Source organism: Eretmochelys imbricata, chromosome 1 (genome assembly GCF_965152235.1).
Source record: "Eretmochelys imbricata isolate rEreImb1 chromosome 1, rEreImb1.hap1, whole genome shotgun sequence".
In the NCBI taxonomy this organism is placed as follows: Eukaryota; Metazoa; Chordata; order Testudines; family Cheloniidae; genus Eretmochelys; species Eretmochelys imbricata.
In genome coordinates this window covers 113,790,312-113,814,715 of record NC_135572.1, presented here as the reverse complement: position 1 = coordinate 113,814,715, position 24,404 = coordinate 113,790,312, and the positions used below count along the sequence as shown (strand labels likewise).

The 24,404-nt window shown below is 41.6% G+C and overlaps 1 protein-coding gene across 1 annotated transcript in view; it reads left to right on the top strand.

Annotated features, from left to right (window-relative positions):
• The window catches only part of SH3RF3 (SH3 domain containing ring finger 3), a 387,371-nt gene that overhangs the window by 244,255 nt on the left and 118,712 nt on the right, over positions 1-24,404 (top strand). Inside the window, exon 2 of the mRNA XM_077807084.1 lies at positions 18,971-19,246. Coding sequence (XP_077663210.1) covers positions 18,971-19,246 — 276 coding nt within the window. The remainder of the gene's footprint in view (positions 1-18,970; positions 19,247-24,404) is intronic.

Here is a 24,404-nt window from a genome sequence, read left to right as displayed (position 1 = left end):
TCTTTCCATGTGACAACAGCACAGTCAGTGTCCTCTGTTACTATCTTCTGCCAGCTCTTCCTTGGCCTTCCTTGCCTTCTCTTTCCTCCCTCAGGTACCCAATGCAATGCTTGCTTAGCGTGTCTCCTGTCTTACACAGCGTGTACATGTCCCCACCACCCCCGCCTTCTTCCTTTGATAGTATTTTCTAACATGCCCCTGCCCTGTGAGCTCCCTTACTCTCACAGTTGTTATTTTGTCTTTCCATTAAATGTGTAGTAACTTCCTTAGCTATCTGTGGCAGCCTCTGTCATCAGCAAAGTCTCCGCACCACATAGTAGCATGCTCAGGACAATCGCATTGTATCTGACCTTGAGTTGCGTGCGGAGACCTCTGCTTGACCAGATGTTGTTCCTTCTTCCAAAAGTGGTGTTTGCTTTTCCTAATCTCATCTGTATATCTTTATTACAGCCACCTTCAACTGTCATCACAGTCCCTAGATAGCAGAACTCTTCAGCCTGTTTGATATCTTTTCCAGCTACAGTCACCTTTGTATCTCTTGTCCAGTTTCCTACCTTCATAATCTTGGTTTTCTCTGCATTTGCTTCCAATCTGATTTTTGCTGCTTCCTGTTCTACCTCTGATGTGAGTACAATCATTCTGTTCCATGTCCTACTTAGTAAAGCAATGTCATTGGCAAAGTCGAGGTCATGTAACTCGTCTCCCATTTTACACCATCCACAATGCCTTTTTGTGCCCGCTTCATCACTCAGCCTGTTGCTAATGCAAAGAGTGTTGGTGATAACATACGCCCTTGTCTAACACCAGCCACAATATCAAGCCACTCACCTAGACCTGTATTCAGTCTTACTGTGCGCCTACTTCTATCATATAAACTCCATATTATGTGAATTAGCTTGTCTGGTATCCCGTAGCTTCTAGCAGTACTCTACAAGGTATCTCTACGGACACTGTCAAGCACTTTCTTAAAGTCAATAAAGTTGATTAAGATGGGTTTTTGACAAACTGAATTTTGATGATCTGTCAAAGAATGAATATCCGTTCACGACGTGATCTACCTGCATGGAACCCGGCCAGTTCTTATAGAGTATTTCATCCACTGCTTTCTTTATTTTATTCAGCATAACAGCAGCCAGTGCTGTGCTTGGGATTGATAGAAATACAATACCTCCCCAGTCTGTGCACTGAGTAAGATCACCCTTTGTTGGCAATGCCATCTTTCCTGTCTTGTGCCACTTGTTCTTTCACCCACATTTTGTTACAGAGATTTTTTAGTTAGTCAGAATTTTGCCTCCTACTTTTAGTATCCCTGCTTGAATTCTGTCAACCCCAAGTGTATTGATAGCTGCTGTTATTTCATTAAGTGTTATTGGTTCCTCTTCCATTTCTAACTTAGCACAGGTATTTCTCTCAAACCTGTGTATGCACTGGACAGTTTAATATGGAATGAAAATGTCCTTTCCTTCATCTGACATGTTCTTAATGCATATTCAACATCTATCCATTACAGTCCCTGATGGGCATCACCTGTGACTGACTGGTTCTTCCTGAGATATCTTTCACTATTTGGTAGAGCTGCTTGAATTCTCCCCTCTGTGCCAGTGTTATGCGAATTAATTCACCGATTGAAGTTTTGCAACAAAATTACAGAATAAACAAGTTATTTAGCTCCACACTGTATGCAGCTTATTTACTGTATTTATCAGGCACTCTGACAACTTCAACTGGGACATGGTTTAGCTAATCTGTTCTTTTTGAAATCATTAATACCACTTTGTAAAGTACCTAGAGGGGACATTTTTAAAGCTGCCTTATGAAAACTTTGCACAAGAAGACAGCAAAACATTTTTCCATTTTATGCTGCAAAGCTGTGTTTTTACCATGATCATGTGATGTGAACAAGATAATACAAAAAGAGAGACACCTTCTGGGTACTATAATAATTCGTTATAAAGCACATGATAAAAGCAGGGTAATGAAAGCATAAGGTGCCTTATGTGTAAAATAACAGGATTTGAATATTTAGTTAATGAGACATTTTGTCTGGCTGAGCATTATCGGGTTCATTGCAGGGTATTTTTTGAGGAGCTAAATGGTTGTTGGATGAGGACATGTTACTATTTTAACTAAATGGGAGCCAACAAGATATATTAATTTCAACTTCCAAACCCACCTCATTCCTCCCAAAAAACTTTAATTTAGTTAAAGTTGTTCAAAAGTATGTCCTATCGCTATCTTTATCAGCCACAATTCACAAGCCTCATGTACACACACTCGTAGACTCTTCAGCTCCACAGAGAATTCGTTTTCAATTCCAACATATAAATACAGTTTTCATAATTACACTCACATGAGACTCACATGCTCACATGACCTCTGGAAGATTCAGACTTTTTACCAACAGACTTTTTACCAACAGACCTACTTTTACTTTTAAAGTGTAATATGATGATGGGGTGGGAAAGCACACGAATTAAGGTTGATGAGGATGTTCATGTTGCCTGAACTGGTGACTGCATTGATAAAATGCATTTGAGCATCTTTTACTTGGTTAAAATGGGGGGAGGGGTAGAGTTTCCTCTTTCCTGTCCACTCATAACACACTCCCCCAGTCTTTTATTCCCTGTAGTTTACTTCTTTATCCCCTATATTCCTACATTCACCAGTCCACACCCTTCTTCCTAGCACCACTTCCACACCTCTCCTTGCAGCCCACCGTTCACTAAAGTCTCCTTGCCCCAGTGATTCCTTTCACCCTTCCTTCATTCCTGTGGTTTCCATGCTCCCTTGACCACCTCAATATTTTGCTTTGCTTCCTCTTTCCTATTCACCATTCCACTTTTAAATGTTGATATCAACGTGTTGAGATCGTGCAATGTTTTTATCAACATTTAAAATGGAACAAGATGGAGGCAGGCAGGGGAAAATGACTAAGGAAGCCAGTGTAGGTAATGGGGCTGCAGAGGCAGGCTTGTTAACAGTGCTATCCACTAATTCTGTGGTTCTGCTGACCACCCATCTGTAGCCCTGTTGCTTAGTCCACAAACGTATGCCTCCACCTAGCCTTCCAGGGACCAGCTCAGGTCCATCAGCAAGGTCATAGTCCAGCAATCCTAGTAAGGTTTGTTGGAGTGAGCTGTATCTGATGAGCTGAGATATTGGAGGCTCGACAGATGGAGAACATGCTTCCTATGTATTGGAGTGACAGAAGCCGTTTGTTAGGCAACTTTGTCTCCATGTCCCCTTTTAAAGGTCTGAGACATAGTGGAAAGGGATGCCTTGCCATGAAAATCACCTGACATATAGCAAGCCACATAGGCTAGGGCACCAGGGAGGTAGGATGTACAAAGGCCGGGGGTGCCAGGCTAGGCAGCAGAGGTACAAAGACAGCACTGAAAAATTGAAGTGGTCCTAAAAGATCCCATGCTCCATCAGCTTCCATGAGAAAAACAAATGAAACCGTGATAACAAAGATGCATCTCATGGGCTGTTTTTTAAATGTTTTTCTCCCCAAAAATGCTCTCTCTTGTTGTGTCCTGCACCATATAGCATTGTTTAAAAATTCCAACTTCATAAATGCTGCCATTGTGAAGGTAGAGTCAAAAAAGACACGAGACTGCAAACATTTCAGAGCAGAATGCTTTTTAATTTCTTTCAGTGCAAAAAAAGAAAAATAAATTACGAGCATTGGTTATATTATGGGAATGAGCTAGAAAATGCAAGTTGTCCTCCAAACGGAAATGGTGTCCTTTTGGGGATGATCAGTGTAAGCTTTCATTTTTATATAAGGCATTTAAACCATGCTTTGAGTGCAGAACACAAGGCAACCTTAAATATAGAGCTGCTAGATTGCCTCTGTAATAGGTTTCATTTCATGCTTTGTTGTAAGTTTTTTTTATGGAGCCCTGAGGGGATTTCTGTTTGTATTATAGGATGTTCTATTTGCCATTCTGGCAGGATATATCTAGTCAACTTCGCTGTCCTTTCTCTCTGAACATCTCATGTAGCACCTTGCAATAAGATTGCCTATTTAATTTATACTGAAAGATTTTTCCACTAGCTTTTCTTGCATTAATCAGGTGCCAAATCCTGTAATCATTCTTACTACTTACTTCAGTGGGAGTTTGCCTTTGTGAGGGAGTTAGGGCTTCATATTTAGTATAGTGGGATCTCAAAGCCACCTTACATGCTCATTTAAAGAGTATTACAGCTATTGGTTGAGATTCCCTCTTTAGACCAAATGCTGCTCTAAGATATGTGTGCAAACGCCATTAATTTCACAAGGAGTTGCACACAGATAGTAGAGGGTAGAATTTGGTCCTTAGAAATCATTTCTTTAGGATTTCATGATAATTTCTGATCGGTCATGGTGAAGAGATGGAAAAGGAAGAGGAGAGACAGACTCTCAAGATACTATATACTCGGTTGACTAAATTTGTGCTCATTAGAGGGCATTATCCATTCAGCTTTGTCTCAGAGGAGAAGGTTAGTTATAAGATACAGAAGATACAGGGCCAAATTGTACTGTCAGTTACTGTGCATCCAAGATTAATAGCATTACATGGGTATAACTGAAAACAGAATTAGACCCAGAGTGCCTACATTGTGTCAATAGTATATCTCATTAAAGAACAAAGAATCTGGAAAGCTACTGGTTATGGGCAACAGTATAGACTTTATACTGACATGAATTAGCAGCTGGCTCATGTTACCCATGAATTCTTTAAGCAGTGATACTTGTGAATTCATTGTCAGAAATCTAGTCTGACCTTGAAAACCACATGTTGTAAAATAGAACTACAAGTAGTTTGAGAATACTTTGCTTTAAAAAATACATTACTAGCAAAGAGAGCTCTTTGAACGTATAAATATTGATAGATACAGTACTGTAGGCCTGGATGATAGGCTGGATGTGATTTAGAGGAGCAGAAAGAGTGATGCCATTTATGAAATTGCCGTGCCTATGCTTATAGCATCCTTATTTTCAGGATTTTTAAGTTCACAGCATAAAAATCTGCATTATAAAACTGAAATCTTATTTTGGTAAAGCAGCAGATTCCAAACAGATCTACATTTCAGGTTGTGAAATGCCAGGCTTACAGACATTTTCAGTTCCAGGAATGCTAGAGCCATGGATGCCATTGTCACGCAAACAAAAGTTTGAAAGGCTTTTGAGTCCTGAAATGTATAAACAAGGGCCTTATAAAGAAAATTCAGTTGAGCCTGCTTGTGGTATAAACTGCAAAATAACCTTGTTCTCCTGCAATGTAAACTATTCTTCCATTCGCTCCTTGTTGGAGAAAATTTAAAATGCTCATTCCATCACCAGTTTTGTGAACAGACTGTTATACCCCATTCTTTGCACAGACTGACCCACCAGTTACGCTGTAGCTACTAACTTACATTTTTGTCTCAAACTGCTCAGTGTCTTTCATATTGAATCCCCCTCCTATGTACCTAACTCACATGTGAAAATGGGACTTAGGATCCAAAGCCACTTGGGTGCTTTTGAAAATTTTACCCCTTACGCTTACTTATCCATTCCTTAACAGTGCCCCCTGCCCCGGCTGCTAGCTATCCCAAAATGGGTGAGGAGAAGGCAGTCATTGTACCTCCCTTTGCGCCGGCCAGCAGAGCTGTGCAGAGGTCAGTCAAGAATATAGCAGTGAGTATATGTGACACTTCCTGGGGGTACCCAGGATTGTGAGGCACCTTAGCATGGGGAAGTTTTTTCCGTGCCAGCCACAGGCAACACAAGCAGTCCCCTCTAGGCTTCGCAGGCCACACTGTCACTCTATGGATTAGCAATAGGCACCCCCCACACACACCCGCCCGGAGCATCTCCCTGAAGTGTACAACTTCTGTTCCACTGAACACTTGCAGTATTCACAGATTTGCTGCTTCCAAAGAAGCAGTACACTCCAGCTTACCTGAGATTCTGCTTAACTCACAGCACTTAGATTTGTTTATAGTAGAATCAAGTTTATTTAACAAAGCATAGAGGTTCCAGTAGTATCAAGTAGAAGTATTGGGAACAAATTGTTACATACAAAATAAAATCATAACAGCATTCTAGCACCTAGACTTAATTAACAAGGTACTCTCTTGTCTAATAAATTATTGCTTAATCAAAATCCCTGCTGCGCTGTACAATGGCATAGCCACTCAGGCTGTGACTTGTCTTTCACGAGATCCAAAGTGAAGTATCCAGTATCTAGCAGAACAATCCTGTGTCTTTGTTCATAAACAAGACATGCCCTACTGTTCTTTTCATCCTGCAGATTTCCTCTCTCATAGATTTCAGTCTCTCAACTCGCACCTGGGTTTGTATCAAATAGGCATACAGTACACAAATGGCCAGGCTGGGACATAGCTGTCCTGTGTGAAAGGGACATTTCCAAGGTATGTCACCTGCAGGTGACCTGCCTTAACTCCAAGACCTTAAGAGCATAATTTTAAGTATAGATACATAACTTCTTGCATATTATCTGGACATACATTTCAAAATATTTATGATGGCCAGTGGGCTACTGGCTTTCAGAAGAGACCTCATTTGCCATGCTTCAGTGAACTATTGTGCAGATATCTGACCCAGGGGATCCCTCTACAACCCTGTGCTCTCCTTATGCTCTCTGCCAGTTGGCACTGAGAGTCCCCTGTGCCTGAAGCTCCAGGAGACATTTTATGACTCAGTACTTAGTACACAGAATAGCTGAGTTTTAGTTAAGAAGTTTTATTTTTACTATGATTTATTATTACTTATATAGCACTATAAATGTTGCTGGCACTTTACACTACAGATGAAGCATTAAATTAAGTATTCGTTCTTCATGATATTGTTTTTATTGTCAAATTAACTACACTACTTTGGTAGTTGATGTTAAAAGGGCCATGTACCCTCAAACTATGGTTCATGGGGCACTTCCTGGTGACTCACTGAGAGCTGGCTGGTCACATGTTGGTGGCTCACCTCTTTGTTGCTTAATGTTAAATCACATTTAAAAGAAGCTAAAAAATACTTTATTTTTCTAATATTAATTCTCCATGAAACTAATTGCTATGGTTGTCCCAGGGATGTTTTGTGATGATGAATGGGAAGTCAGGTGATCATTGAGTCAGTGACTCTATTAAGATACGATGCACACTACAAATACTTTCGGAAGCCCCTGATTTAAGATGTAACAGTGACTTACATGTATACGGTGTCTTTCATTGAGAAATGTCCCTAAGCCCTTTTCTGTTTAGTACAGACAGCTGAAAGCAACCCAAACATCGATTTAAAACTACTCAGGGGACAGAGCCTATGTTGGTGTAAATTGACATACCTCCATTGACTTCAATCTTCCCCAGGGAATTTAGGACCTTTGCACCCAGACCAAATTTAAAATGTAGTGAATTACATTTTGCCCCCTAAATTCCCTGGATATATGCATAAGGCACAGGGCCAGGAGCCAGATTTCTTAGTTCAGTGACAGATTTCTTACGTGACCTTGGGCTATTCACATAACCTTTCTGTACCTGCATCTGTAAAATGGGAATGCCAGAGGGGCAACAATTATTATTCCCATTTTACAACTGTAGAAAATGAGGTCGAGAGAGGTTAAGTGATCAGCCCAAGGTCACATAAGACATCTGCAGTTGAACCAGGAGTAGCTTTGTGTTTAAGGCACTGACCTGGGACTTGAGTGATCTGAGTTCAATTCGTGGCTCAGCCCATGGACTCACTGTGAGTAAATCACTTAACCTCTCTGGGGACTTTGTCCCTGATCTGTTATGTACATGTCAGTGCTATTTTCTCTTCAGTGTTCCACAAGAGGGGAACTAAATCTATGGCTTATCCATTTTAGTAATATGACTAGTGCTGCATTAAAATTATCAATTTATGTTATTTAAATGAATATGTTGCTTTTGCAAGATGCTGGATGGCAGCCACAGTGGCTAAATTCCTGCTTATCTCCCTAAGAGACACTGCACGGGCAGTGATGGTTCTGGGGGGATTATTGCTAGGAGTCAGTGGGTAGGTCAGTCTCTATCTCCGTTTATTCCTTTAACTCTGCCAATTTTGTTGTAACTATAGACTCTTTGTTATATTGTCTCGTGGAACTGGACTGAAACCACATCCCTCCTCCCCCAGCTTTTCATAAGATCTCACGTCACCTTTTTCATGAAGGTAACCAAACAGCCATAATTTATGGTTGTGACTTTTAGTCCCTGTCAACCATTAAAATTGGTGCTGTGGATAGAAAAGGCTCTGTGTCCAGCATTCATTCTCTGAATCATCCTGTTCCCCATCAAAGTTATTTCCAGTATATATTCTGCCACACAAAGCCCTCTCTACTACAGTTGATGTGCTTTCTGCGAAGCTGTTCTGCATGACAGGGTACCATATGCTGAAGAGTGGTCCTGGCTGTCTGTGTAGAGCGTCCCCCCAATCAGAAGACAGGGCTGCAATTCTGTGCATTACCACAGAATTCGCTCTCACATGGCGGGAAAGATTTGTGTGATGCTTCTGAGTAATGAGGCAGGAAATTAGCATTATAGGGTTTAATTAGTATTAATGTCTTGTGCTGGTGGGTTGTGTTTAATTACAATGTATCCATCACATGTGCATACTTTTCATGATTTTGCTTGACTGGATTGAAAGGCTGGTGCTTTGGTTGTGATATTTGGACACGGAGATACTTCATAAAGGAAAAATTAGGTAAATGATGGTTCAGTAGGAGAAACAAAAATCTCAGGAATTTATTTTCAGGGGAAAATGGCAGTAATATTTCAAAAATTACAAGTCATGTGCCGTTGTATTTCACGGAGATTGTTTCAAGTGTGCTCTAAAATATTTCAGTATTATTGGTGATTATCAGTGTTCTTACTGGCATGTGACAGGGTGTTTGGTTCCCTTCGTCTCAGCTAGATATATAAGGTACAGCCTTTGCCATTAGTCCAAGAAAGTGGGGGACAGGACCCATCAGGGAGCTGATTGTGTCTCACCAGTTCTCTGACCATCTCTGTCTCTCCAGCTGGCTGTTGTCCTCAAGTGAGCATCTGCCATCTGGGAATGGCCAGAGTGGAGCACACTCTGACCTTCCCCCTTTCCAACCCTCAAAATGCCGCTTTATCACAGATGGAAGGGGGAATAGCAGAGGAACTGACTGTACCTGATCTGTGTCCCGCAGGGATTCTACTGTGCCCTGAGAATCCCCAGCAGAGAAAATGCATGCAGTTTTCACTCTATGCTGCCTTTTCACGGTTCAAGCAGTGTGTGGGCTGGAGGGGAGTGGTGGTTCTGAGGAAACAGTGAGATAGTTGCAATATGTCTTCCTGCGTTCCGGGTTTCTGACTGTATTTAACAATCTGAGATCCTGCTCCTTGATTTTTATTTTATCTTTTATCCTTACTGCTGGCTGCAATTGTCAGTCCTGGACTTCCCATTTTTGTGTTGGTTTGCAGATCTTGCAATCTGGCCAGTGGCTCTAATGTTACTCCATGTGAGATTTTGATCTATCTACATCACATTACGACGTCCTATTAATATACAAAACAGAAAGGTGCTTATTTTTCAGACCAAGATGGAAGTCAGCAAAAGCTGGTTGATCTCTCCCCTGAGTTTTCTGCCAGGTTTGGTCACACTTTATAAGAACAGGTCACAAGATTTCAGCAGTGTTGAACCCAAACCCTAACCATAGTTCAACTTTGAAGCCTAGCCTAATCTAGATCAAGCTCCAGATTTGAAATTCTGCCTCCTGAGCATAGTTCTGCTTAACAGTGAAACAGGAGGTTCATGTTATCAAAATAATATATGCTTTAGTGTACGCCAGTGACCAGAAATGTCCCAATTTCGTATAGTGATGGAAAATTCCAGTGAAGTTTCAGTCTCTTTAGGAGTTTTTTCTTTTTTTTTCTTTGTCCAACTGTTGTTGATGATGGATCTGGGAACCATATAACAGTGGAGGACAGGATAAACTATAACTAAATGGATTTAACATGTCAAAACACTGAACTCATGGCTCATATTCAAATCCAGTGAACCAACCGGATGGATTATTTATGCACCTCCCATTCTGAGAACTTGCCCATTTGCTTTGAGAATGGAAGGAGATGTTTATGTACAACAGAGTATGTGTGTGTTTCTTGGCAAATTCTTGTTAGTAAAACCACGTTAAGAGGTGTGGCATGCTCTCTTTCTAGACATTCAAGATCTGTTTGCTATGTCCAGTAAAACTGGCTGCATCATAAACTGTTTATTTCCACTTCCCAAACAATGTGAATTTATTTATGAAATGAAAGCATGTTTTGTATGAACCTGCATTTCATTAGTAGGATAAGTGCAGAATACATGTTGTTACTTGTAGTGACCTCGTTTGCTGCTCACTGGAGCCGATAACCTTTGACATGTCTTCCAGTCTTCCATTACTTTAAAACATATTGACAGAACATTTCTGTACTTTAGCTTTTCAAAACTAAAGACCTATGAGAAGTGTGCAGTTCTTGCAGTACAAAGCTTCTACCAAGAGGATTATTGGAAACAAACTCTTTTTTTTTCTTTTGCTCTTTGGAGTCTGTAATGAAAAATCCTCCAGTATTCCCATGTAATTGCTTCGTGGTTGTTTTCTGTCAATTTGCCAGCAGGTTCCTGCTTAACGGCTGCCGTTTGACTTTGCTGAAACATAAATGCAGAATTATTGAGTTGCCAACATATCATTAAGTCATCTGTAAAGAGTTTCTCAGTGTATTAATGCTCCAGGCTTTTGTGTCAATATTGATTGATTAAAATGGAAAAGAAATCTTGGCAGAATTCAGCATTGTACCAAAGTATTTTTTGGCAGAGAAAAAGGTTGGATATTGATGTTGGCTATGATTCCTCAACTCCACCTCTTAAAAAACAAAAAACAAAACAAACAGAACAAAGCCACTTAAACTTTAGTACCCGTGTTCTTAGCTGAATTCTAGTTAGCCTCAGAAATGCAAGGAGAAATCAATGTGGCTAATCAATTTCTTAGTACATAGTCAGATATAGCGGCTGTTTGATTGTGAAGCTACACCTGTGAGTGACTATTGCCTGTTCTACACTACAGAGTTAAGTTGAGGTAAGGCAGCTTACTCTGACCTAATTATGTCAGCCTTGCTCCTGCTGATGTAAGTGCCCTGCCACACTGACATAATAACTACACTTCCATGAGAGGTGTAGGGTTTATGTTGGTGTAGTTAGGGCAACACAGTGTCTGGGTAGACACTGTGGGTTACTTACATGTGCTGTTGCCTATCATTCTTGTCAATTTCACAGCTCCAGCATGGAGGCGCAAAATTGGCAAGAAAGCCAGGCTGTCACCTGGGCTCCTCACTTGGAGCTGGGCTGTGCCCGTCACACTCCCCACTCCCATTCGGGCTGTGCCCACCTGGCTTCCCACTGGCTTTTGCCTGGGCTCCCGACTCCCCATAGGGAGCCCGGCTGCTGCCTGGAGGCTCCCAGCTCCTCAGGAGCCTGGGCTCTCAGCCTCCCACGCTGCCCCTCTTAAGTGGGTGGAAGCACTCCTGGTGAGGACGCACACCAGCGACAGAAGGAGGGTAGTGTGGACATGAACCACCACAGTATTACTGCAGTGGCTGTAAGTCAACCTAACATAGGTCTATTTAAGTTTCTAATGTAGACAGAGGGGAAAAGCAGCAGTTCTATCCAAGCTGGAGAGAATAGCTGGTTGAGGTGATGTGCATGAGGAGAAAAGAGTGAAGGTCAAAGTAAGGGAGGAGCCAGGGAGAAGGGCGGCTCCTCCTCCTCTCTCTGGTTTGGATAAGCAGCGCTCCTCTACAGCTCCCTTTCTTTGGCTGATGTGGTGAGAGGTCCCTCTCCTGTTTTAATCTACTTTAACCTCTGGGAAGCAGTATAGAGTTGAAGGGGGGAAAGCAAAAAGTAAGGTAGGATTTGGAACGGGAAAAAAGATTATTTTTGTTAAAGGTACTGGAGTTGCAGGCATAACATAGTAAAGGGGTTGGGCCTGAGAGAAAAGAATAAAGGGGATGCAAAGGAGTAAACGCTGGTTGGTTTGTTTTTTCTCACTGCACCCTTGCTGTACCACAGCCTGATCTTTATTCTGGAAGAGTGGAAGGTTTGGGGGAGGGGAGAAAAGATCTGGAGGAAGAGGAGGGTAGTACTTGGCTGAGAAAGGAGTGTTTAATTTCTCCCTATCCCTCCAGCTGCTAAAATACTGCTATGCATATTTTTCTGGCTCCCTCCAAAATCATTCCGTGCCACAGGTTCCCTGGGTTTTCATTTTGACAGCATGTCACAGCCTGCTTTAAATTAGAGAATTTTGTAGGAAAGACCATCTGTGCCTATTGAAGATGATAAAATATGACTAAAAGCATTGTATGGAACATAACGTGAGTGTAAACGGGATAAGCCTGGGGAGCTAGTATGCCAAGAGAGAATGGGAACAGTGTATTTTTAGGCAGAACTTTAAAAGATTACAATTATGAATTAGACTGTAAATTTGGCTGACAACACTATCCTACAGAGCCAACAGAATGAGGAGGAGTCAAGTGGGAGAATGGCGAGTAATAAGGTCAGAAGTAGGTTGTACAAAGGTTTGAAAACTAGCTGCTAAAGCTTGAAACTATCGGTAGAGTGTGCTATGTTTTGTTGGGATGGGGGTGTCTGATGATAATTAGCACATACTCTGTGGTGTGGGTTTTGCTGCTGTTTTGTAATGCAGCGAGATAAAACCGAAACAAAATAAAAGTTCATTCTTCCAACCTACTCAAACCTTTCTAAATTTGATGGGTTACTCAACATACAGACTAATGAAAACAACTGCTTTTGCCACCACGATCAGAAAAAGCCCAGTCAGGTTACTTGTTTGGAAGCTGAATTAATTTCATAAATATGACCAGTGAGAGCTTGTGTATTGTCTCCTGACTACTGAATCCTGCAACTATAATTACTTGAAGAATCATAAAAAGGAGGATTTTCAAATTTTTTTCCTCAATTATGCTGTTGAAATTCTCTCTAAAGCACCCCTCCCCGACCAACTGTAAAATGTAGTTCATCTGAAAACTGACTCCGTTAGAATGGGAGCATCACACTTCATGTTTGCGTCTCTGTCTAGATCTCCGAGTCTATATCATATAAAATGCGTTTACAGGGAAAGAGGTGGTTTTTTCTACCTGCAATTCTGAAAACTCAATCTGGGATCTTTAAGTCAAACTGGGGTCTTTCAGACTCACAGGGTCTGTCAATTTTTTATCAGACCTGTTTTTCCATGGAAAATTGGGCTTTTGATTAAACAAAGTTTTCCACAAAAAGTGGCTGCTTTCCAAAGAAAATTGTTTACTTTTCCTCAAAAAAATCATAGCTGAATACAAAAGCAAAACAAAAAATTCAGCTGAAAACTTTAAAATATAGTTTTGGAAAGGATTCGACATTGCCTAATCGGAGTTGTAGCTAAGATGCCTCATGTATACAGTACTGTGTCCAGTTCTGGGTGCCACGCTTTAGCAAAGATGTGGGCAAATTGGAGAGATTCCAGAGGAGAGCAACAAAAATGATAAAAGGTTTAGAAAATCTGTGAGAAAAGATTAAAAAACTAAGCATGTTTAGTCTTGAGAAAAGAAAACTAAAGGGGGATGGAATAACAGTTTTCAAATATAGTAATGGCTACTATAAAAAGGATAGCGATTAATTGCTCTCCATGTCCACTGAAAGTAGGACAAGAAGTAATAGGTTTAATATGCAGCAAGAGAGATGTAAGTTAAGTAGGGCTATTGATTAATTGCAATGAACTCACGCGATTAACTCAAAAAAATTAATTGCAATTAAAAAATTAATTGTGATTAACCACACTTTTAAACAATACAGTACCAATTGAAATGTATTAAATATTTTGGATGTTTTTGTACATTTTCAAATAATTTCATATAAACAATTTTGCTAATAATTCATGAGCCAGAATACAATCCAGTTTTTTTTTCCTTTAACTCTATTGGCATTGCACTTCTATCAGAATGAAAAAGTAGAAAAAAAATCAAATAATTTCAGAAAAAATTCTATTACAACATAGAATACAAAGTGCACAGAACTCACTTGATATTATTAATTTTATTACAAATATTTTCACTTTAAAAATGATAATAGTATTTTTCAGTTCACCTCATACAAGTACTGGGGTGCAATCTCTTTATTGTGAAAGTGTAACTTACAAATGTAGATTTTTGTTACATAGCTGTGCTCAAAAACAAAACAATGTAAAACTTCAGAGCCTACAAGTCCACTCAGTCCTACTTCTTGTCCAGCGAATCGCTAAGACAAACAAGTTTGTTTACATTTACGGGAGATAATGCTGCCTGCTTCTTATTTACGTCACCTGAAAGTGAGAACAGGCATTCGTGTGGCACTTTTGTAGCTGGCATTGCAAGGTATTTACGTGCCAGATATGCTAAACATTTGTATGCCCCTTCATGCTTCGGTCACCATTCCAGAGGACATGCTTCCATGCTTGATGATGCTCGTTAATAAAATAATGTGTTAATTAAATTTATGACTGAACTCCTTGGGGGGAGAATTGTATGTCTCTTGTTCTGTTTTACCCACATTCTGCAATATATTTCATATTATAGCAGTCTTTGCTGATGACCCAGCACCTTTGTTTTAAGAACACTTTCACAGCAGATTTGACAAAATGCAAAGAAGGTACCAATGTGAGATTTCTAAAAATAGCTAGAGCATTTGACCTAAGATTTAAGAATCTGAAGTGCCATCCAAAATCTGAGAGGGATGAGGTGTGGAGCATGCTTTCAGAAGTCTTGAAAGAGCAACACTCCGATGTGGAAACTACAGAACCCGAACCACCAAAAAAGAAAATCAACCTTCTCCTGGTGGCATCTGATTCAGATGATGAAAATGAACATTCATCGGTCCGCTCTACTTTGGATTGTTGTTGAGCAGAACCTATCATCAGCATGGACGCATGTCCTCTGGAATGATGGTTGAAGCATGAAGGGACATATGAATCTTTAGCAGATCTGGCACGTAAAAATCTTGCGATGTCGGCTACAACAGTGCCATGCAAACACCTGTTCTCACTTTCAGGTGACATTGTAAACAAGAAGCGGGCAGCATTATCTCCTGCAAATTGTAACCAAACTTGTTTATCTAAGTGATTGGCTGAAGTAGGACTGAGTGGACTTGTAGGTTTTACATTGTTTTATTTTTGAATGCAGTTATTTTTTGTACATAATTCTACATCTGTAAGTTCAACTTTCATGATAAAGAGATTGCACTACAGTGCTTTATTAGGTGAAATGAAAAATACTATTTCTTTTGTTTTTTACAGTGCAAATATTTGTAATTAAAATAAATATAAAGTGAGCACTATACACTTTGTATTCTGTATTTTCAGTGGAATAAAAAAAATAATTCTGGCCAGCTTTAATCACCCGTAATAAAGACGCAACAAATGGAACTTAATAAACAATTCTGCCAATAATTCATCAGCCAGGATACAATCCAGTTTCCTCTCCTTTAACACTATTGGCATTGCACTTCTATCATAATGAAAAAGTAGTTAAAAAAAAATTGGCCAGAGAAGTATGAATCTGATCTGAGCCTGGGTACCTCCATCTTCACATAATCACTTTTCTGAGCATAGCCATGCTTTAAGTACAGGATTTGTTATGGGGTGTATTGTGTGTCATGCTATAACTGGATCCGTAGTGGTTCGTGTGTAGTGAATACTTGACGAGGCGTTTATTTTATATTAGAGAAATTGTCTTCCATAGGCAGAGTACTAGAGTCATAAATCTCACTTTCTTTCCTGTCTCAGTGCTCCTATCAGAGTCTATAACCTTCCCTTCAGCAAAGCATGGGATTGTTTTTCTAGAATGAAATAGGCAACACTATGCATGCAGTGCCCCAGTATATAACACCAGCAAGTTCTTTAATCTTTAAAATGCTTAGATGGGCAGTGCCTCAGTGTTACTGGATGTCGCCATAGCAGCAGAGATAAGTTGTGTTGGAAACAGTATGACTAACTCACCATAGGATGATGCCATAGAATAAGCCATTCTTGGGAGGTTGGGTTTTGTAGCAGTGTTATGTGGCCATTAACTTTTCTGTTTCCTGATATTATGTTGTTCATTATGTTTGAGAACTTTCTTCCATACTGTTTGTCTCTGACAACAGGTTAGGCAGATGTCACCTAGAACCAAAAATGTGTGAGAAATTTGCAATGATAAATTTGATAGTTTGTGTTGTGAGGCAGTGAAATTAAATCCTTACCCAGACAACAGAGACAGTGCTATGATATGTGCAGTTGGCTCTATCACTATAATTCAGACAGTGGAATCCATCACACACACTTTCCCAAATCAAGACAACACCTAAGTGCCTAATCACTTTGCAAATAAAATAATGAAATTAATATTGGTGTACTGAGATGACTATAGGATCTGAGTTTTGATATGAGTGCAACATATGAATGATGAAAAATCTCCTCCTACTGTGTCCAGAATCTAGACATTCCATACGGAGTTATAGTGCAGTATAAATTACAGGCTGGTGTTCTTGCTCAGCCCACAGAGAGATTTGGTCGTAAGAACATAGGAACTGCCATACCGGAACAGACCAATGGTGCATCTAATTCAGTATCCTGTGTCTAAAAGTTGGCTGTGCCAGGTGCTTCAGAGGTAGGCATAAAAGCTCCATAGAGCATCTATTTTTCCTGTATAGAACTTGGGGAGGAATTTCTTCTTGACCTTCCCACCCCCTCACATTGGAAGCATCACAATTAATAGCTCTTGCAATTTTACCCTAGCTAGTGTAACTGCAGATGCTATTCTTGTTCCTATAAACGTCTAGTTCTTTATTCAGAAAAAACACCACCCAGAAGTCAAGGAATCATAAACATTCTGTAAAATGTCTGAGTTTTTTAAATACCTTGCTTTTTATACCCTTCCCACCAGTCACCTGTCCTAGCTGACAGCCACTGTAAAGAAAGGAAAAAAGACAATATCTATGCATACACAAACAATACAAAATCCTGTAACATTTATAAAGAATTTATAAATAAACTAGTAACGACCATAATTTCACTACATTGCGGAACAAAGGGCCAAATCATTCCTGATAGGCACTGGCCGCATTGTGGTAGGAAAGGCAATTTTTCACCACCCCCACAGGAGCTGTGGGAAGGATTTGCATAATCCCTCATGGGGCTGCAAGGCATGCAGAGGAATGCACCCTTTAGGATGGTGAAGCATTTTGCTTCTTGCACAGCTTGCTAGCTCTGCTGGTGAGTGCGAGGGCAATGGGGTACATTGCCATGCCCCCTGTAGGGTGTGTCTTACCCCAAAGGGACCCAGGGGAAAGGCTCCTTGCACCTCCCTCTGCCCCATGAACTCTCAAAAGGACCAGGCATGATTTGGCCCAAATGGAAATTGGGAGCTGGGTAACCTCCTTAAATTATTTGCTGAACTTCCCTCTGTTCTATTCTTGTCTATTCAGTTACAACTTCCGAAATCATCGACAGCAGGCCAAGGGTAATGAGTAAGCAATTGGCTTCATTACAGACTCAATTCTGATCCTATTTAAGTCTATAGAAATTTTGCCATGAACTTCAATAGGCGCGGGAGCAGGCCCTAGCAGAGTACAGCTCCCTCTTGGATCATTTCTATTATATATAATTGAAGTTGGCACCTATTTATCTATATAGAGAGAGCGTGGCAACACTGAGCCGCAAGATCTCTAAAGTGTTTTGGGAAACAGTCTGAAAGATGTTATAGTTCTGTAAGTTATAGTGAAGGTTACATATCAGTTATGAGGGGATGAACCTAATACATTCTTCCTATTCTAAAAATATTTTCCCTACTGACACTTTTCAGAGTAACAGCCGTGTTAGTCTGTATACGCAAAAAGAAAAGGAGTCCTTGTGGCACCTTAGAGACTAACCAATTTATTTGAGCATGAGCTTTCGTGAGCTACAGCTCACTTCATCAGATGCATACCGCGGAAACTGCAGCAGACTTTATATATACACAGAGAATATGAAACAATACCTCCTCCCACCCCACTGTCCTGCTGGTAATAGCTTATCTAAAGTGAGCAACAGGTTAGGCCATTTCCAGCACAAATCCAGGTTTTCTCACCCTCCACCCCCCCACACAAATTCACTCTCCTGCTGGTGATAGCCCATCCAAAGTGACAACTCTTTACACAATGTGCATGATAATGAAGTTAGGCCATTTCCTGCACAAATCCAGGTTCTCTCACTCCCTCACCCCCCTCCAAAAACCCACTGACACTAACTCAGAGACTACAGAATCTTTAAACTTAAAATTATGTATGTACATACAGTAGTCCTTAGGGAATACCAAGCGATTTGAGCAGTTTGAAAGGATTAAGAGGATTTGGTTATAAAACACAAAACCAATTACAATTCATTTGGACTTGTTCTAACAAACTGAGTCAAAAAAGTCTCAACTTAATATCTTTCAATTGATAACTTGTAAGCTACTGAACCAATTTCCTTCAAACTTGGTTTGTTTTGTAGATCTCATTTTGACTTAAAAATCAAATGAAGCCTGAAGACTGTATGTCTCAGTATTTATCTTATTGCATGTATACTTTTATAAGAAATTCCAAATTACATATTATATAGTGTATGAATTAGCAAATAAATATAATTAATCATATAATTAAATAGTAGTTTGCAGCCTAAGGACAATGCATCAGCATTATAGTGAACTTTCACCTCAGCTCTGCCATTTCCTGACATTTAAGTGCTTCATTTGTCAACATTAGTGTTGTACTAATGTTGATTTTTTTGCATGAAATTTAGACTATTTTGTATTGTAATAAATTGGAGTCACCATGGTAGATCTGTTGCTGATAATCATTTAGCTACTAGTAGTTGGAAAATTTAAGGAAAAGTTGGTGCATATTATAAGTTTACTTAAAATGATTGTCTATTGTGGTTTTTTTTAGAGTATTTCTCAACTGCCCTATGGTAAAGCTCTCTACACTTATGAGGGAAAAGAACCTGGTGACCTCAAGTTTACCAAAGGTGACATTATCATACTACGACGAAAGGTGGATGAGAATTGGTATCACGGAGAGCTCAATGGAAACCATGGCTTCTTTCCAGCCAGCTATATCCAGTGTATCAAGCCCCTTCCACAAGCTCCGCCTCAGGGCAAAGCACTTTACGATTTTGAAATAAAGGATAAAGACCAAGACAAGGACTGTTTAACCTTCACCAAGGTAAAGTAAAAAGCAGTTTCTTGTTTCCTTACTTACTACCAGTGGGTGTAGTTCAAGATGTGTTTGTTTTGCTGTGTCTGGCAGTCTGCTCCATTATGAGTAAAATACTCTGCCATGTACCAGCACTTGATAACTTAGAACATCTTTTTATTTAAGATGGAATTTAAAAGATTTCATTTCAAATGGATACAGTAGTTTTAATAACCCTGCACTTCCTCATGTACAGTAGTTTTGCAAAAATGCTTTAATTCTGGCAGAGCTAGTTTCAGGAGCAACACAGGGACTCTTTCTTTCTTTCTTTCTCAGACCAGTGACATTCTCATGTATGATATTTAAGGGCCATGAGCTCAGATACATTGGAAGGAGAAGTGAATTTCCAAATTAATTGGGAGCCCAATCATGCTAGATACTCAGAGAGATCAACTTCTTTTGACTTCTAAATGCTTCTTCCTACTGAGACAGAGCTCACTGAGGTGAGATCCTACCCATCCCCTTAATTACCACCAAAGGCAGGGAGGTCCGCAGGAGTTGAGGGCACAATGGGTATGTCTACACTGCAATTAAAAATCTGTGGCTGACCCAGGCTACCTGACTAGGGTTAAAGGGCTGTTTAATTGCTTGATAGACGTTCAGGCTTGGGCTAGAACTTCCAGCTCAAGGGTCCTGTGAGTTGGAAGGTCCCAGAGTGTGGGCTGCAGCCCGAGCCCAAACAGCTACACTGCAATTAAACAATTCCTTAGAATCAAAGAATCATAGAATATCAGGGTTGGAAGAGACCTCAGGAGGTCATCTAGTCCAACTCCCTGCTCAAAGCAGAACCAATCCCCAATGAAATCATCCCAGCCAGGGCTTTTGTCAAGCCTGACCTTAAAAACTTCTAAGGAAGGAGATTCCACCACCTCCCTCGGTAACGCATTCCAGTGTTTCACCACCCCCCTAGTGAAAAAGATTTTCCTAATATCCAACCTAAATCTCCCCCACTGCAACTTGAGACCATTACTCCTTCTTGGCAACAAGGGCACACTGTTGACTCATATCCAGCTTCTCGTCCACTGTCACCCCTAGGTCCTTTTCTGCAGAACTGCTGCTGAGCCATTCGGTCCCTAGTCTCTAGTGGTGCATGGGGATGAATTTGCACTTCAACAAGAATCTGCACTTGTCCTTGTTGAACCTCATCAGATTTCTTTTGGCCCAATCCTCTAATTTGTCTAGGTCCCTCTGTATCCTATCGCTACCCTCCAGCGTATCTACCTCTCCTCCCAGTTTAGTGTCATCTGCAAACTTGCTGAGGGTGAAATCCACGCCATCCTCCAGATCATTTATGAAGATATTGAACAAAACCGGCCCGAGGACCGACCGTTGGGGCACTCCACTTGATACCGGCTGCCAACTAGACATGGAGCCATTGATCATAGAATCATAGAATATCAGGGTTGGAAGGGACCCCTGAAGGTCATCTAGTCCAACCCACTGCTCGAAGCAGGACCAATTCCCAGTTAAATCATCCCAGCCAGGGCTTTGTCAAGCCTGACCTTAAAAACTTCCAAGGAAGGAGATTCCACCACCTCCCTAGGCAACGCATTCCAGTGTTTCACCACCCTCTTAGTGAAAAAGTTTTTCCTAATATCCAATCTAAACCTCCCCCACTGCAACTTGAGGCCATTACTCCTCGTTCTGTCATCTGCTACCATTGAGAACAGTCTAGAGCCATCCTCTTTGGAACCCCCTTTCAGGTAGTTGAAAGCAGCTATCAAATCCCCCCTCATTCTTCTCTTCTGCAGGCTAAACAATCCCAGCTCCCTCAGCCTCTCCTCATAAGTCATGTGTTCCAGACCCCTAATCATTTTTGTTGCCCTTCGCTGGACTCTCTCCAATTTATCCACATCCTTCTTGTAGTGTGGGGCCCAAAACTGGACACAGTACTCCAGATGAGGCCTCACCAATGTCGAATAGAGGGGGACGATCACGTCCCTCGATCTGCTCGCTATGCCCCTACTTATACATCCCAAAATGCCATTGGCCTTCTTGGCAACAAGGGCACACTGCTGACTCATATCCAGCTTCTCGTCCACTGTCACCCCTAGGTCCTTTTCCGCAGAACTGCTGCCTAGCCATTCGGTCCCTAGTCTGTAGCGGTGCATTGGATTCTTCCGTCCTGAGTGCAGGACCCTGCACTTATCCTTATTGAACCTCATCAGATTTCTTTTGGCCCAATCCTCCAATTTGTCTAGGTCCTTCTGTATCCTATCCCTCCCCTCCAGCGTATCTACCACTCCTCCCAGTTTAGTATCGTCCGCAAATTTGCTGAGAGTGCAATCCACACCATCCTCCAGATCATTTATGAAGATATTGAACAAAACCGGCCCCAGGACTGACCCCTGGGGCACTCCACTTGACACCGGCTGCCAACTAGACATGGAGCCATTGATCACTACCCGTTGAGCCCGACAATCTAGCCAGCTTTCTACCCACCCTATAGTGCATTCATCCAGCCCATACTTCCTTAACTTGCTGACAAGAATACTGTGGGAGACCGTGTCAAAAGCTTTGCTAAAGTCAAGAAACAATACATCCACTGCTTTCCCTTCATCCACAGAACCAGTAATCTCATGATAAAAGGCGATTAGATTAGTCAGGCATGACCTTCCCTTGGTGAATCCATGCTGGCATCACTACCCGTTGAGCCCGACAATCTAACAAACTTTCTATCCACCTTATAGTCCATTCATCCAGCCCATACTTCTTTAACTTGCTGGCAAGAATACTGTGGGAGACAGTGTCAAAAGCTTTGCTAAAGTCAAGGAACAACACGTCCACTGCTTTCCCCTCATCCACAGAGCCAGTTATCTCGTCATAGAAGGCAATTAGATGAGTCAGGCATGACTTGCCCTTGGTGAATCCATGCTGACTGTTCCTGATCACTTTCCTCTCCTCTAAGCGCTTCAGAATTACTTCCTTGAGGACCTGCTCCATGATTTTTCCGGGGACTGAGGTGAGGCTGACTGGCCTGTAGTTCCCAGGATCCTCCTTCTTCCCTTTTTTAAAGATTGGCACTACATTAGCCTTTTTCCAGTCGTCCGGGACTTCGCCCGATTGCCATGAGTTTTCAAAGATAATGGACAATGGCTCTGCAATCACATCTGCCAACTCCTTTAGCAATTTCGGATGCAGCGCATCCGGCCCCATGGACTTGTGCTCGTCCAGATTTTCTAAATAGTCCCGAACTACTTCTTTCTCCACAGAGGGCTGGTCACCTCCTCCACATGCTGTGCTGCCCAGTGCAGTAGTCTGGGAGCTGACCTTGTTCGTGAAGACAGAGGCAAAAAAAGCATTGAGTACATTAGCTTTTTCCACATCCTCTCACACTAGATTGTGGCCCCTTACTGAATGAGGGAGGCACTTTCCTTGACTTTCTTCTTGTTGCTAACATACCTGAAGAAACCCTTCTTGTTACTCTTAACATCTCTTGCTAGCTGCAACTCCAGGTGTGATTTGGCCTTCCTGATTTCACTCCTCATGCCCGAGCAATATTTTTATACTCTTCCCTGGTCATTTGTCCAATCTTCCACTTCTTGTAAGCTTCTTTTTTGTGTTTAAGATCAGCAAGGATTTCACTGTTAAGCCAAGCTGGTCACCTGCCATATTTACTATTCATCGGGATGGTTTGTCCCTGTAACCTCAATAAGGATTCTTTAAAATACAGCCAACTCTCCTGGACTCCTTTCCCCCTCATGTTATTCTCCCAGGGGATCCTGCCCATCAGTTCCCTGAGGGTATCAAAGTCTGCTTTTCTGAAGTCCAGGGTCCGTATTCTGCTGCTCTCCTTTCTTCCCTGTGTCAGGATCCTGAACTCGACCATCTCATGGTACTGCCTCCCAGGTTCCCATCCACTTTTGCTTCCCCTACTAATTCTTCCCTGTTTGTGAGCAGCAGGTCAAGAAGAGCTCTGCCCCTAGTTGGTTCCTCTAGCACTCGCACCAGGAAATTGTCCCCTACACTTTCCAAAAACTTCCTGGATTCTCTGTGCACCGCTGTATAGCTCTCCCAGCAGATATCAGGGTGATTGTAGTGTTCCATGAGAACCAGGGCCTGCGATCTAGTAACTTCCGTGAGTTAGAATCATAGAATATCAGGGTTGGAAGGGACCTCAGGAGGTCATCTAGTCCAACCCCCTGCTCAAAGCAGGACCAATCCCCAATTAAATCATCCCAACCAGGGCTTTGTCAAGCCTGACCTTAAAAACTTCTAAGGAAGGAGATTTTACCACCTCCCTAGGTAATGCATTCCAGTGTTTCACCACCCTCCTAGTGAAAAAGTTTTTCCTAATATCCAACCTAAACCTCCCCCACTGCAACTTGGGACCATTACTCCTTGTCCTGTCCTCTTCTACCACTGAGAATAGTCTAGAACCATCCTCTCTGGAACCACCTCTCAGGTAGTTGAAAGCAGTTATCAAATCCCCCCTCATTCTTCTCTTCTGCAGACTAAACAATCCCAGTTCCCTCAGCCTCTCCTCATAAGTCATGTGTTCCAGACCCCTAATCATTTTTGTTGCCCTTCGCTGGACTCTCTCCAATTTATCCACATCCTTCTTGTAGTGTGGGGCCCAAAACTGGACACAGTACTCCAGATGAGGCCTCACCAATGTCCAATAGAGGGGGACGATCACATCCCTCGATCTGCTCGCTATGCCTCTACTTATACATCCCAAAATGCCATTGGCCTTCTTGGCAACAAGGGCACACTGCTGACTCATATCCAGCTTCTTGTCCACTGTCACCCCTAGGTCCTTTTCCGCAGAACTGCTGCCTAGCCATTCAGTCCCTAGTGTGTAGCTGTGCATTGGGTTCTTCCATCCTAAGTGCAGGACCCTGCACTTATCCTTATTGAACCTCATCAGATTTCTTTTGGCCCAATCCTCCAATTTGTCTAGGTCCCTCTGTATCCTATCCCTGCCCTCCAGCATATCTACCACTCCTCCCAGTTTAGTATCGTCCACAAATTTGCTGAGAATGCAATCCACACCATCCTCCAGATAATTTATGAAGATATTGAACAAAACCGGCCCCAGGACCGACCCCTGGGGCACTCCACTTGACACCGGCTGCCAACTAGACATGGAGCCATTGATTACTACCCGCTGAGCCCGACAATCTAG